Source organism: Manis pentadactyla, chromosome 3 (assembly GCF_030020395.1).
Source record: "Manis pentadactyla isolate mManPen7 chromosome 3, mManPen7.hap1, whole genome shotgun sequence".
NCBI lineage: Eukaryota > Metazoa > Chordata > Mammalia > Pholidota > Manidae > Manis > Manis pentadactyla.
The window spans coordinates 173,351,789-173,366,968 of record NC_080021.1 but is presented as its reverse complement, the minus strand read 5'-3'; the positions used below and the strand labels follow the sequence as shown (position 1 = coordinate 173,366,968).

The window sequence follows — 15,180 nt, the reverse complement described above, 5'->3', positions numbered from 1 at the left end:
ACGCTGGCGCCCACCCCCCGCCCCTCTCCCCATCTCTCTCCCCACCTCGCCCCCACCCCCGGCAGGAACCTGTTACTTTAAGCAGGCGTTCCGGGGCAGCAGTGCGGGCCGCCGGGGTTTCAGGAGGAGGCCGCTGATTGGCTCTTTCGAGCTCCCCCTGGCTCGCCCGCTCGGCCTCCCCGCGCGCTGCGCCCCGCCCGCTCGCCCGCCCTCCGCCCCGTGAGGCTGGAGCCCGGGTGTCAGGCGCCACGGCGCATGCTCCGGAATCTCATCCTCCGGCCCCGGAGCTGCTGCTGTTGCTGCTGCTGCTGCTGCTTTTGCTTTTGGGGCTGAGTTTGCTCAGCGAGCGAGCGGTCGCGGGAGGCAGAGAATGTCCGCCATCCGCCCTCCGCGGCCGGGCGCGCTCTCATGCATAGCAGCCTCTTCATGAATTACAGCTGAGGGGGCGGGGAGGGGGGTACGCGCAGCACCCCGGCAAACCTCCGGGCCCCCAGGCATGGCTAGCTCGGTGAGTACACGCAGAAAATAATGGGGGACCCCCGCGCCTTCCTCGCGCGCCTCGCGCCGCGGCGGCGGGCAGTGCAGCGCTCCGGGCGCGGGGAGCGCGGCCGGTGCGGCTGGAGCCGCCGCCTCTGCCTCTGCCTCCCGCCCCTCCCCCGCGGTGCGCGCACACACTCACTCACACGCGCCCCGCCGCCTCGCCTCTTTGCGATCGCAAGAAGCGCACTCTCGCTCACACGCGCGCACTCACACACACGCTGGAGGGAGGCGAATAATAACTCAGCCATATTCAGCCGCCGCCGCCGCCGCCGGGAGCCGCGGGCGCAGTTCGGGGACGCGGCGGCAGCCCGGCGGCCACGATGGTGCGTCCTCCGCGGCGCGAGCCGGGGCCGGGCTGACAGCGGCGGACCGCGCGCAACTTTGCCCCCGCGCCGGGCTGTGCGCGGCGGGGCTCGGCGACTGCCCGCCCGCCGCCCTGCCTCTCTGAATCTCGTTTTTTGGGGGAGGAGGGCGGTACTTTTGAGCCACTTTGGCTCTTGGAAGTGTGTTGCGGGGGCTCTGTTGGGCCGGCGTGCGGATCGCATGGGGCTTTTCGCTGGGGGGTGCGGACGCCTTAAGTTATGGATGCTTCGGCGCGTTTTCCTGCGGGCGCGCGCGTGTGTGTGTGTGTGTGTGTGTGTGTGTGTGAGAGACGACGTCTCATTTTTGTTGTGCACGAACCCCGTGGTAAGAGCACGGGAGTTTGTGCCCATCAGCAGAGGCTGCCTGTAGTTTCCACCCGCCTGGCACAGCGCTCCACACGCACGCACACACACACATACACAAAGACTTCCTCGGCGTGTGCCTGTCGCCGCGGTACTTTCGGGAGGGGGCTCCCCAGAACTCCCCCACGGGATCCCAGTTACCTCCATTCCCACGCCGGGAAACCGCCCTGGCATCGTCTGCTAATTGTCTCCTAATTTGTTGCCGATGCATTTGTTGTTGTGCTTGTAGGGCTGAGTGTGCTCTCTCGCTTTCCCCCGACCCCCGGGCCCCCTTCCCGATCGGGGGTAACATTCCGTTACAATCCCTGCGGGTGTAGATGCGGTGCCCGAGTCGCCGGGGGCCGGGCCGGCGGGTGGGTGTATTTGGGGGTGTGGGTGTGCGCGCCCACGCGCGTAAACGTGGATGCAGAGAGCACCGCCGTTTCCTTTTATGTGCGCTTCAAGGAGGAAAAAAAATGTCAGGCTCAGTGTTCAGTGTCGAACGGTCGCCTTCCTGTTGTTCACGGCTGTCTCTCCTCCCTCTGCCCGCAGTGTGCCGTGCAGGTGAAGCTGGAGCTGGGGCACCGCGCCCAGGTGAGGAAAAAACCCACCGTGGAGGGCTTCACCCACGACTGGATGGTCTTCGTGCGCGGCCCAGAGCACAGTAACATACAGCACTTTGTGGAGAAAGTCGTCTTCCACTTGCACGAAAGCTTTCCTAGGCCAAAAAGAGGTAGGGCTCGGATACAAAAGGAGCTTGATAAAAAATGTCTTGGCTCGCGGGGGAAACAATCGCTTGGCCCAGGCGGTCCCCCTGCCCCCCACTCCGCCCCCCGCGTCGCGCTCGCCGGCGTAGCCTCGGGACCCGGGTGCGCGGCGCCGCGCTGGCCAGGTCCCGGCTGTCGCCCGCGCGCGCGCGACTTCGGCTTGGTGAAAGTCACCGCGGAGAAAAGACAGTCAGGTGTTGAGTGTTTATTCATTCCCAGCCAGCCCTCACCGGCCCTTTGGGGCTAGCCGCGTGTTCTGTGGGGAAGGTGCAATTAGCTGTTGGGTTTGGAGGTGTGGGGAGTGAGGCTGAAGGTAATAAACAGCTGCGCCTTTTTTTTTTCCTGGAAAATTGAGATTTACCTGTGTTATTAGCAAAGAATGCATGGGAGGTAGTTATTGTTCCGTCTTTAGAAGCTGTCTCTGTTTAGGGTCTTTTCTGCCTTTCTCGTTGGTGCCAGTTGGTACGGAATTTTCTTTTTTTGTGGGTTAGCCACCCTTCCCCCTTCCCTCACCTTTAAGATTTTATGTTTAGTTGGGGGGCTTGCTCGTCGCTAGCTCGCGATGGTACCTAATTCCTCGTACAGTCCTGAGCAGCGTTCTGAAGTCTAGGCTTGATGTGCTCAGGGAAGAGGATCCTATAAAGGTCGAAGCTAAGTTTCAGAGGAAGGGGCGTTGTGTTGCCTTTTGCTTCAGTCCTTCCCCACCTTTTTCGTCTTGTCTAGTTTGCATAATCCTGCTCAGCCTCTGAGGTCCCAAACATTTTCTGTAAAGCACTGCACGGTTTTGAAAAAAACAAACGGATGTTACTTTAAAAGAAATTTAAAGAAGGTTTGAGAAATGCCGATTTCTATTCCCTTCACCCTCTCAAAGCTACTGTCTGGTTGTTTTCGTTGGATTAGTGGAGGTAACATACAAATACAATAAGGTGCTTTGTTTGTGAGCAGGTTTATTTATCTAAGTCGACACAATAGTTAGTAGTTATCTTCCATTTGATCCGTAATCTTTATTGGCATCTAGAACTCCTGCAGTTTCTTAGAGTAACATCATAATAAATCCATTCTGCTTAGAGCTACGTGGAAATTATTGAACATGCAGGAATTGAATGAAGGAGAAATGCTGTGTGCCATAGAGGTGGCAGAGGTTTGTGTTGATGCTTCTTTTTGTTTCCAGAGCTCATGTAATAGGATGTAGAATTGTATGCTTTGCCTTTAGTGGTTTGTTTTATAGCTTCTCTTGAAAAACTTGAGTGTTTTAATTTGATAGACTTTGCCGGATGGTTGGTAAATGAATCCAGTTTCTAATAGAGGGGTAGGAATATCCATGACCTACAGGAGATAATATTTAGGTATTGTTAGCATTTTATATCAAAACACAGCCAGAAATACCGTAATCCCTATTTCCTCAACAGTGCGCTAAGGGTGAGTATTGGTTAATTTCTGGCTGCTTGTGAGGTTGGGCGTGATACTTCCTGAACTCTCGCTCTCCCTTTACCATGTGTCTGTAGAGCCACTGCAGAGGAGTTTAAACAAAAGAAACCATACCACCTTCTGAGATCCTTGGTACACACTATTACCACTACTTGGGTGCTGTTCACTTCGAGGTGCAATACATTTAACAAAAAAGCAATATTTATTGTATTAGGAAAACTAAGTCAGTTGACAGACGATGTAGCTCTTAAGATAACTTTGTTTAGGTGCCTTAACAGTCAAGAAATTGCCATTGTGAAATTAAAGATGATCAGCCTCCCTATATTTCACTACTGTTTCTCTGCCTCAGTGTGTGTGTGTGGTGGTGTTCCCCTTATTTTCCATCCTGAATGATTTTCTGTCCAGCCTGGGGGAACTGGAAGGTGCTGCCCAAGTGGCGCACACCTGGGAGTTGTTGCTAGGTGTGGCAAGCCGCTTGGTGACACTAATATCTTCTCAGACATCCCTGGTGAGAGATGTCTGCTTGTTGGCTGGGCTCTTCAATTTTCATTCTCAGCTTTGGAGGTTCTTTATGTAGTCTATAAGCCATTGTTTAAAAATGTTTATTTTGGGATTTTTATTTGTATGTGTGCTTCCCATGGTGTGACAAGTCCTGGGAAAAATGCCAGTTTACATAGCCCAGGAGAGACCTTGTCATAGTGTAATTACACATGATTCAGATTGCAAGAGAAGGTTTCTGTTCATTGGGAATAGCTAGTTGTAAATTCAGGTACCACCAAACATGCCACCTAATCCTGGGACTTATATATTGGCTTATAAGGTCTTTCAAAATGATAAGAATAAATACAAAATAAGAATAGCAGGTATTTCTAAGTACTTCTGTATCTTTTAAGGTGCTATATTTGCAATATATTAGATCTGTAAGCGATAGGATTGGAAATGCGAGAAACTGCAAAAATGGCTTTGTAATAAATCTGAGTTACAAGCTATTTAAAGAAATGCACATACTCTAAACTGTAAATGGCTATTAATAACATAAGTTTAATCACTTTGATTATATAGGAGTTTAATAAACAGCACCGGACCATTGAACTGAGGATGAACTGCTCAGCCATGACGATGGATGAGTCTTTAGTTTCATAAATCTTTGGTTTAGAAAAGCAAACTGACTTTTAGGTTGATTTCCTTTATTTCAGAGTAGTATTATGAGAGCTTGTAGAGGAAGAAATGATAGTATTTTCAATTTCTTGCCTAATGAGAATTATATATGCCATTTCAGAATTGAGCTAATTGGACTTGAATTAATGAGGTTTTACTCTGTCCCAAAGATGTGTTGGAGACTTTCAATTTAAAACTATTGGCACAAAGTCCTAGAAAAGAGATTTTGATGAAATAGTGAAGCCTGGAATATCCATTAGCCATTACAGAATAGGCAGGTCAGAGTATAATGCATTTTAAAACTATCTACTTGCAAAAAAAGACCATATCTTATTTATTAGCACCAGTGATTTATAATAGTCTGATATGATTGAAATGAATAGTCACATTCAAAACATTTCATTTAAAATATTAATATTTTCATTTTCAGGAGGATGTGAATTTGAGTGAACTTTCTTTTCAGTTACAGCCATTCTTACTATTGCAATCTGTCCGACTGACATTTATGATATGAAATCTGTTGCATTTTATTTTATGTAAGCTAATTTGGCCACTGGTATGATTTGATAGCTTTTATTTGTAGCCATAGTACTTTAAATGGACAGATAAAGCATAATAAATCCATGCTTACTACTTTCCTTTAAGTGCTTGACCCCAGCTTTACTGTGTAGTTCTGATTTGTGTTTAATAGTCTTCTGAAATAATTTGGATAACTTTTTATCAGGTTATCTAAACTTGAGGGTTTACTAGGTGAAGATTCTGTGCACCTGGTGTATTTTCTCTCCTGAGGTATTTAAAAAGGCTTAAGGAAAAAACAAAAATAGTTGACAATACTGATACATTCAGTGAGTCTTTTAAGTTATGTATGGAATTAAGATGACCAGTGAAAACAGTTTTACTACTGGCATTTGAAGCAACATAAAGTATAATTTTCCAAGGCAGTGAAGAGCTGAATTTTTGGAGGAAATCTCCTATGCTGTTAGTGAGAATGTAAATCGGGCATGGACATTTTGGAGGGCACTTGGCAAAATCTATTAGTATTTTAAAGGTTTATGCCCTTTCACCCAGCAATTTTACTTCTAGGAATTTTCTATCGGAAGCAGCTGCACAGCTACACAAAGATACAGCACATTTCTTGTGACTATTTTTTAATAGCAAAAACTTAGAAGCAAGCCATATAGGAGACTTCAGTTGGGTACACTAATGGTATCTATAAAAAAGAGTAAGTCTCTTTGTAATTGCAGGAAGACTTCAAGAGATACCAGGTGAAGTAAGGCAAGTTGCTAAATCAGTGTGATCCCATTTTAAAAAATGTGTTCATACAGATGAAAAATATATGTGTGTATGTGTATAAATACATTCTGAATGAGTGGGAACCAAACTCACTGATAGTTTTCTTTAGCGGGTGCTTTGGCAGTGATAGGAGGTTATTTTTGTAGTGTTTGATTTAAAAAAAATTAATTTTATATATTTAAAGCATTCCAATAAATACTCATTACTTTTTAACACTGAAAAACAAAGAGTAAAGACCCAATATTGAATACTGTCTTTTAAACAGATGTTATGTAGCTATCTTAAAGGGGATCTTTATCTTGAGTAGATACTGTTTGCTCAGTGGTGAGGAGGAGGAGAAATTAGGGTTAGGAATTAGAGATTTGTATTGAAATGCTGGTTTAAGAGACACCTTGTGTGATCTTGAGCAAGTCACTTCTGTGACTGTGTCTATTTTCTCATTTGTGTTATGCGAATGATGATAGAACCATTTCTTTGTTGAGGATTAAATATGAGTCAGCTATTCTCAAGCCTCTTCGTTTTATCTTAAAATATGGGAATGCCAAAGAGCGTTTCCTATGTAAGTTATAGCTATTAATATTTACTGTATTAGAAGTTAAATCTGGGAAATTTAAACAAATTGCTTGTTAATTTGTTCAAAGATAATATCATGCCATTGTATGTTAACAAATAATATTTTAATGAAAAATATTTTCTAAAACGGGAGAGTGTGAAGAGTGGCATTATTTTACTTCTTTTGTGTGCAAATCTCTTTAATGTTTTGTTTAATAACAGACAACTGGATCCCCTTAGGTGCTTCTGTATTCAGTCTGCTGTGTTGTGACACGCCATGTTGCCTCTGGAAAACTCGACTGTACACTCTTGAGCGAATGAGAGTGAAAAAGGCAAAAAATGTCTTAGGGTTGTTATGAAAATCGTTTTAACTTCCCCAATCTCTGGAAAAGATCTTTGGGACCCTGGGGTCCCCACTCTGTACTTGGAGAACCTGTAACATAAAATATTCATCATACAAGCTGGCACAGATAAACCGCCCTATTAATATGTGGAAGCTGATTTTTAAAAAAGCATTATCATTGTTGCTAATAAAACACTCATTTAATGGAAAGAGAAAAGATAAATCTTCCAAGGCATTTGCATGGTTAAATTCCAGTGTAACTGTTTTCTAATAATTATTTTCAGAAAAGGAAATTCCAAAGTTGGATTTTACTGAATATATTTTCTAGTCAATATCACTATCCATTTTATGGTGTATTATCTGTATTACATCTTTTATTTTAGGTGATCTTCTATAGAACTACCTCTGTGAGATAGACAGGCCAGGGTGTCAGTTGGTTTCATAGTTTTACCATAAAGATAGTTTTTTTCACCTCTTGGTTCTTTGAAGTGTCCTTCCAATGGTCTTCCATGGACCAACCTTAGCCCTTGAGGTCGTTTTCTGGTCATCTGTTACAGATGGCCCCTCCTACTTATTTAACACAACTTTTACAGTTCTAAAATGGGGAGATGTTAAACACAATTATACCAATTGCACAATTAAGCAATATATTAGTGAACGTTACTGGACTTTAGTCTTTATGGACAGATTTTAGAATATTTTTGCTATGAGAAACATAATGTTTCACATAAATATTAATATTATAATTTATTGTAATATTAATTGTAAATTGTAAATATTAATAGCTATAACTTACATAGGAAAAGGTCTTTGGCATTCCCACATTTTAAGATAAAATGAATAAGCTTGAGAATAGCTGATGGAAATAATGCAATTCTATAATTCTTAACCTTGGCTTTTATACTTTCTCTTTGATTTTATGTTTTCACTCCTCAAAGAGAATACTAATATGTAGAAAGAGAAATTCTCTTGTCTCAGTGATACAAATTAATAATGCTCATTTAAAACATTTTGTTATATGAATGACCAGAGTCTCTTTAGTTGATCATCTTCCTTGTATATTTTAATGTTTTAATCTGTTATTCTCTTATATTTTGTGGTTCTCCTTATTCTTGCTTGTAAAGCTGTATTTATTTTGGGGAATGTAATTTGTCTGAAAAGAGCCTGTGGTTGAATTAATTGCCCATTGATGATATTACAGGTAATTTATAAGTGTTTTAAAAATATGTTATAGATGTCATAGAAATTACATTACAGAATTGTACACTGCAGCTTCTATGAAGAACCCATATATTAGATTTTACATGTAAGTGAAAATTGTGTTATTTTCTAATTTATAGATATGTGTTCATGGTAGAAATATCAAACCATAAAAATTTAATGGAAGAACTTACCTGAAAATTCTTCATAGATAACCATAATTAATATTTTGGTAGACATCTTATGTATATAAATATTAACTATAAATTAACATTAATTCCATTCACAAGCATTTTTTGGAGCTCCTACTATGTGCTTAGAACACTTCTAGGAGCTGGGGATAAAGCACAGATGAACATTCCTACCCTCATGGTATATGGTGGAATGTCACCTTTTTAGAGCTGAATTTTATGTGTTATGTTGAATATAGATTTATTATACTTTATTTAGATACTTTGTTCTCAGTTTTGTTATATTATGAATAATGCTATGATGAACATTCTTGACATTAATTTTTATTGTTTTTCCAATAAGTTTCTCATGTTAAATTTCCAGAAGGTAGGTAGTTGAATAAAGGTATATAGATTTTAAATTTTGATATGCATTACCAAACTGTCCTCCAAAAAGATTGTACCAGTTTATACTTTCTTAGGGGCTGGAGGACTGCCCGTTTCCCCACATGGTTGCCAATACTGGGGTGAAAAGTTAAAAAAATTTTTTTTGCCAATCTGTATGAAACAATACTTTATATTTATTTGTATTTATTTGATTAGTTATGCCACATATCTTTGTGTATGTATGTTACCATTTGTCATTTGTGATACAGCATATCACAGGTACCTGTTTGTGTCCTTTTTGTATTTCTCAAAAAAAAAAAAGTACAGGATAATACAAAGGAAAGAAGGATATAACATTCAAATCCCTATTACAGAGTATGAACAAATGTTTACATTGTATCATATTTGATTCCTTTTTTGATTTTAGGGAATTAAGTATTATAGTTGCTGCTAAAAATTTTTAATGCTTCCAACCTTTCAGCTCTTTGGTCTTTCTTCCGTTCTACTTATGTACATTTGCATGTTTGTATTGCTGTAAGTAATAGTATATTGTGTCTTAAAAATCTTGAGGAAGAGTATCATACTGGGTGAATCATTTTTTTCAAGAGATAAAATTCACGTACCATAAAATCCACCCCTATAAAGAATAAAATTCAGTGGTTTTAAGTAAGCACAAGGTTATGCAACAATTGCCACTGTTTACTTCCAGAACATTTTCATGAGTAATTTTGTGCCTTGCTTTCTTCCCCCACTCAGTATGTTCTTTAACCTTTCCACATTTCATCTATAGAGAGCCAATTTATTCCCTTTAATTTCTTGTGCTTAGTGTTTATTGTAGGAATATGTTCTGTGCTTACTTTTTTGTTCCCCTATTAAGGAATTTATAGGTCGTTTTCCATTCTTTGTGAATGTCTTTGTACCTGTTACCTTGTACAAATGAACGAGATTTTGGATATAGGATTAGAATTTGAGTTGTGAGTGCATTTTCATTTGTACTAGATGTCAGATTGCACTGCAAGTAGTTGTGATTTATATACTCTGTCAGGGAATGAGTACCATGTTCTCTGCATCTTTGCCAACATCGGATATTTTAAGATTCCTTATTTTTGACATTTAGTGGAAATACGGCATCTTTGTTCTTGTTTGCATTTCTGTGGTTTCTAATGGGGTTAAGCATTTTCTGTTTACTGACCATTTGTATTTCCTCTTTATTGATTTCTTCTTATGTCCTTTTTTTAAACTATTGAGATGTTCTTTTTCTTATCTGTTAGATGTTGATCCTGTTATTTGTGTTTAAAATACCTTGTCCCATTTTTGTTTCTTTTTCCTCTAGCCCTACTGTATGATACTTCTTTGTCACACACGAGTTTTTAATTTAATTAAATTGATCTATTTTGTTTTGTTTTCCTGTCTGGTTTTGGGGTTTTGTTTAAGAATATAATTTGTGGGCATGGTTATGTGCTTAACCGAGAGTCTTTATATGTGTGGGGTACAGTGAAAGGGCTGAGGGAGATGTAAATAAGAGAAAGAGGAGGCCCCTGCCTTCAGTGTGCTTGTGTCTTTCAGAGCTGGAAAGGACACTTGAGATTCTTCTTCTTTGTCTACCCTCTCATTTTACTTTTAATCAGAAGCCTAGAAATGTGAAGTGATCTTGCATGTAGACATAATGAGTCACAAGTGTGCTGGTGCAAAGATAACTAGTAATAAATGGTGGTAAATGTTTACTTTTAAAACATTGAGCAATTATTCACTTATATTAGCAGACAAATGTTCAGCAATAACTGCTTTTGTAGATGTGATCTAGGATTTAATTAAGTGGTGGTAACCATGGTAGATGCTGTTTACCAAAGGAAAAAGTTCTATAGCTACTTTCAGGCAAAATAAAATACATTTTATGGATTATTTTAAGGTTTTCCTTTGAGATTAAATCGGGAAAAACTGTTACTGATTGGTAGGTATCCTCTGATATTTTGCCTCCACCCCTCCAACTAGTGGTAGGATTGCAATTCCATTAAGGATGCAGACATTGTTTTAAGATGTTGCATGCGCTAATCCTTTTCATCTATGTATGATAAGTTTGTAGTGATCGAGGCCTGAAGACAGCTATTATCATTGAACTTCTAAAAAAATAAGGCTAGCATTTGGGTGTGATTTGGTGTGTAGTAGTTAATGATTAATTTTTTGGATAAAATCAGTGTACCATCATTTTTTGAAGAAAATTATGACTTATCTTGAACTTAATTCTCAGGTCCAATAAGGTTCACAAGTGATTATAAAGATCAGTTGAATTTGGAGTTACTACCTGTGTTAGAAGATAGATATTCTCAGAGCCAAATAAATTTTGAAGTATATAATTTTGCCAGAAGTAGATTTTTACTTTGTTCCTTTCCAGGAGAAATCCTTATTTCCCCATCAATAGGAGGCCAAATGCTTTGTAGATGTATTGATTTTAAAAAGCAAAGTATACTACATTAACAATTTCCTTAAATATTAATAAGAGTACCAGTGGCCTAGAGAGTCGGGAGATTTACTTGCCTCTTAATGTTTCTAGTCATAAATTTAGTCTGCAACATGTCTTTAATATTTGTAGATAGATCTTATGCTCAGCTTCTTTCCCCTCCCTCCCAGGTTGGTGTTGAGGGAGGTTAGCATCAGATTATTCCAGGTATCTGTTTTGATAGACATTTATAACGTTTTAAATATTTAGAAACAAGGTTCATTGTAGACATCATGTCATCTTTGCCTTTTACCCAAAATAATTAATAACAGTTGCTGAATAATGAAAGCTTTCCTTGTATTGAAGAAATACTCTGTTTAAAAAATTTTTCCCCCTTGTTTTCTTTCTCTGTTCCTGTGTTACAAGCAGCTGTTTTGTGCTTTGTGAAAAACAGAGTTTAGGCTGTCGGGCTTTGGTTGGTTTTAGTGGGATAGGTTATTCAAAATGTTGACACAGTTCCAGATTGTGGTATCAGATATGCTTGTTGTATGACATTTCCTACCTATGCACAGAAATAGTAACGAGCAGTGGGAAGCTACTTTCCTCATCATATGGAGCATGGGGCCCAAGCCCTGGTTACATGCTGCAGCCAGTCCAGCTCTCACCCCTGCTTGCATATGTATCTAGTGTTCTGCTTATGTTGCGTTAGGGCTACACCAGATGAGACTGGGACCTGTATTATCATGGTAAATAGTACTTATCCTTTTGATCGATGTAGTTTGAACATTGGAAGTTTTTGGCAACAATGTAACAGAAAGGCTGATACTTCAAGTCAGGAAAAGAGTTTTAGAAGCCAGACTTCAGCTTCCATTCCTCTAAGTTGTAAAATATTACTCAGTGTTCTGAAACTGATTTCTTCTGTACCTCTAAAAATTGACTTTGTGTAAACAAAACCACCACTTGAATTTAGAAGGAAACATTGTGTCAGCTGAGAATCACATTTTCTAGAATGTTGTTTTTAGCTTATGTTATGGGCAAAAATGAATTTCTTTCCTTTTCTGTCTTCTCCCTTATTCTTTCTTCACCTACTTTGGATGGCTTTTTAAAAGACAGACACAAATTTGAGAGGCTTGGCCAGGTCTGTCTTTTTTTTTTTTTTTTACTACTCAATCCATGAAATACAACTAGCCTTTTAGCTTTAAAAATAGGAGTCCGATGTATTCCAGTAACTGGTAGGAGCAGCGTTTAGCAACGTAGCAAGGAAGGCTAAGGAAGGCTCTGGCCTGGAAAGTAGAAGACATGTATTTGGACTGCATAAGCTAAGCTCTGTGGTCTTCTCCAGTTTTGTAATCCTAATTGTCCTTAGTTTTTAAAAAAGGATAGATCTTGACTGTGTCACTGATCTAGTGTTTTTACAGTGGTTTATTAAATACTACCATGTATTAGGTGTCAACTATAAATTCTTTATCATGTTAGACAGTAGACACTAGACAATAGACAATAGGCTGTTGTAGTTAAGTTCCCACATTTCATAAGAGTAGAAATCTGGAGAATGATTTTTTGAAAAAAAAAGTGGAACAAGAACAAAATGTTAATATGAACTGAAGTATATTGGAATTTTACCTGTTTTAATGGTGAGTGAACAGTGAAATGGATAAAAGACTTGCTGCAGTAACAGGGAAATAGAAGATAACCTGGCTAATTCATCAAGTAGGTGCTTCAGTTTTAGTCATGAATAGTTCCTTTCTGATTACATAGGTACCATTTATACCAGCCATCAACCGCTACTTGTAGGGTGGATTATTCCAAGAACTCAAGACACCCTATGTTTATTTGAAACTTCTTCCTCAAATATTAATCTTGACCAGGTCTTTAGATCATTGGGTTTTTCTTGAAAGTTGACTCTCTTTTCTTTTTGCATTTCTTAATAATGTGGGTCAGACCTTGAAATTTTGTCATTCAATTTGCTCTTCTAAAGTATCATGTTTCAGATAACTACTTGTGTGTCTATTCTCAATAGACTGATAATTGAGGACTTGGACTTACATTATCTTATAAACACTTTAGAAGAAAATATATGAAATCTTTGGTCTCTAACCATATTTGCAGGGTTTTCTATTTAGTAATTCAGTTGCTTAATTGAAGTTGCTTCGAAAACCAAGTACCTTTCTACTCTTAACTGCAACAAGCTGCTTAACTTTTAGGTCAAAGAAAAATAGTTCTAGTCATCATTCCAACTTGTTAAAGGGAGTTCTTGACTTGAGCTAAGGATTTATACAAAATACACAAACGCAGACAATTTAAAGAGACGAGAAAATAAATGAGAACTTTATTATGTTGTAAAGCCCACACCATAGCTTATAGTTAATACTGCTTGACATAGTATCTTTCTGTGGAGGCTCTTTTTTGGGTTTATTGTAATCACTAATTTCAGTATTTGGGTCTGTCCACTTTCTTTATATTAGACTAGTCAGAATTGTTCATCTTTACATTTTGAGAATTGTATGGCAGATAAAAATACATCAGTGAAAAGATGGGAATAAAAGACTAGAGCAAAATGTTAATAGAAGTTATCTCTGGAAGGTGGGATATCAGGAAAGTCTTGTCACTAGTAAAATTTGTTGGATTTTTCAAGCTTTCTTGAATGACACATACTGTTTATGGGAAAGTAAAACAAGATATTTATTTAACTGTACATATGCACATATTTACAATAAGCTTTTTAGTTTAAAAAAAAATAATCTCACTTGGAACATAAACAGAAAATGTCTTTACCAAGGAACATTTTCATATTTTATCATTTGAAATTTTAATCACCTTGACATTTTGAGTATTTCCTTTAATTGTACTACACCATGTGCACAAATATCTCAAGTTGATTGTAATTGTTTAAAGAGAAACATGTAAATCATGTTATCTTTTTTAACAATTAATGTTGCTGTGTTGGTGTAAAATTAAACTAACCTGATTTATAAGTACGTGATTCATGTATTCTTTGCAGTAGAAAGAGAATCATGTTTAATAATACACATTTTTGTAGTACTTTAGGAATGTTTTGAGTTCTGATTTTTGTGTTTTTCTAAGTATAACTTTGTTAATTCATATGTTTATCTTGATGTGCTGTGTCAGAAAATTTTCTAGAGCCTAAATCTAAGTTGACTACAAATTTTCTAGAGCCTAAATTTGACTAAGTTGACTACAAATGATGTGATTCTTACCATGTTTAGATATGTAGAGATAATGTTAGGAATAAAAGGGATCAATTATAGATCCCATTTCCACCTTTGTGTCTTCCACCAAACGTTTAATTTGGAAGTTAAACATTAAATTTTGACAAATAAAAAGAGCCAAAACAACTACCAAAACCAAGGCAAGAATGTATGCTTGGGTTTACATTAGGGAACGACGCCGTGGTCTTTTTTGGATGGAGCATTGATGCGTAATTGCATAAACACAGTATTTTAGTATTAAAATAGTTTTAATAGTATTTCATGTATAGGCTACAGAAGTGATCAAGTTTCTAAAAATGAAAATTATAGTGTAATTTCATGTTTTATATGTAGTGCAGATAGATTTGAATATTCCTTAAACACAAATAAAATTTCTGCAAAATGAAAGAGTGAATTTTAGTTGTCTTAAAGGTCTCTTTGCAATCTAAAGTTTGTCTGATTAAGTCCATGATATTGTGGTCTATGGGAAACATCTTTACCTTTTTAACGTTAAACAAAAATACCCATTAAAAATATACTATGCTCAAATGCATAGCAAAACTATATGTCAAACAAAAAGAGTCTGTTTTTCCTGTTATTAGATGCTTTTACAAAATTCATGGATTACAGTTAGCCAGATACACTATGCCTTAGAATGTAAAATATAAAAATTGGTGTTTGTGATCTAAATGTTTCTTTATTAGCTACTTGAATAAAATTGCCTCTTTAAGTTCTGTTTGCTAGCATTTGGACTAACATTATTTTTCCATGGGCTTAATTTAATTCTCATAAATTCTTATTTAACTATTTCTATTCCTTTTGAGAGAACTCTAAATGAGATTCAGAATGGTCTGGATTCCTTTCTTCAGAATTAAGACGTGTATGATGAGAATGAGGAAAATATACTCTTTGGCACCTTGATTACAGCTCACAATATTTGGTTGCTATGTTTATTACTGAATTAATTTATGTAGATGTCTTAACTGCAAGTA

General features: G+C 38.6%; 1 protein-coding gene across 2 annotated transcripts in view; it reads left to right on the top strand.

The window, feature by feature from the left end:
- Nucleotides 1–236: 236 nt before the first annotated feature.
- MLLT3 (MLLT3 super elongation complex subunit) overlaps nucleotides 237–15,180 on the top strand; it is a 277,727-nt gene continuing 262,783 nt past the window's right edge. The window contains exons 1-2 of one of the 2 annotated variants that reach the window (XM_036887878.2): nucleotides 237–508; nucleotides 1,797–1,977. In XM_036887878.2, coding sequence (XP_036743773.2) covers nucleotides 497–508; nucleotides 1,797–1,977 — 193 coding nt within the window. In that variant the 5' untranslated portion in view covers nucleotides 237–496. Of the gene's footprint in view, nucleotides 509–718; nucleotides 864–1,796; nucleotides 1,978–15,180 lie in introns of those variants that run through there. The other variant, XM_036887885.2, reaches the window with a different exon arrangement.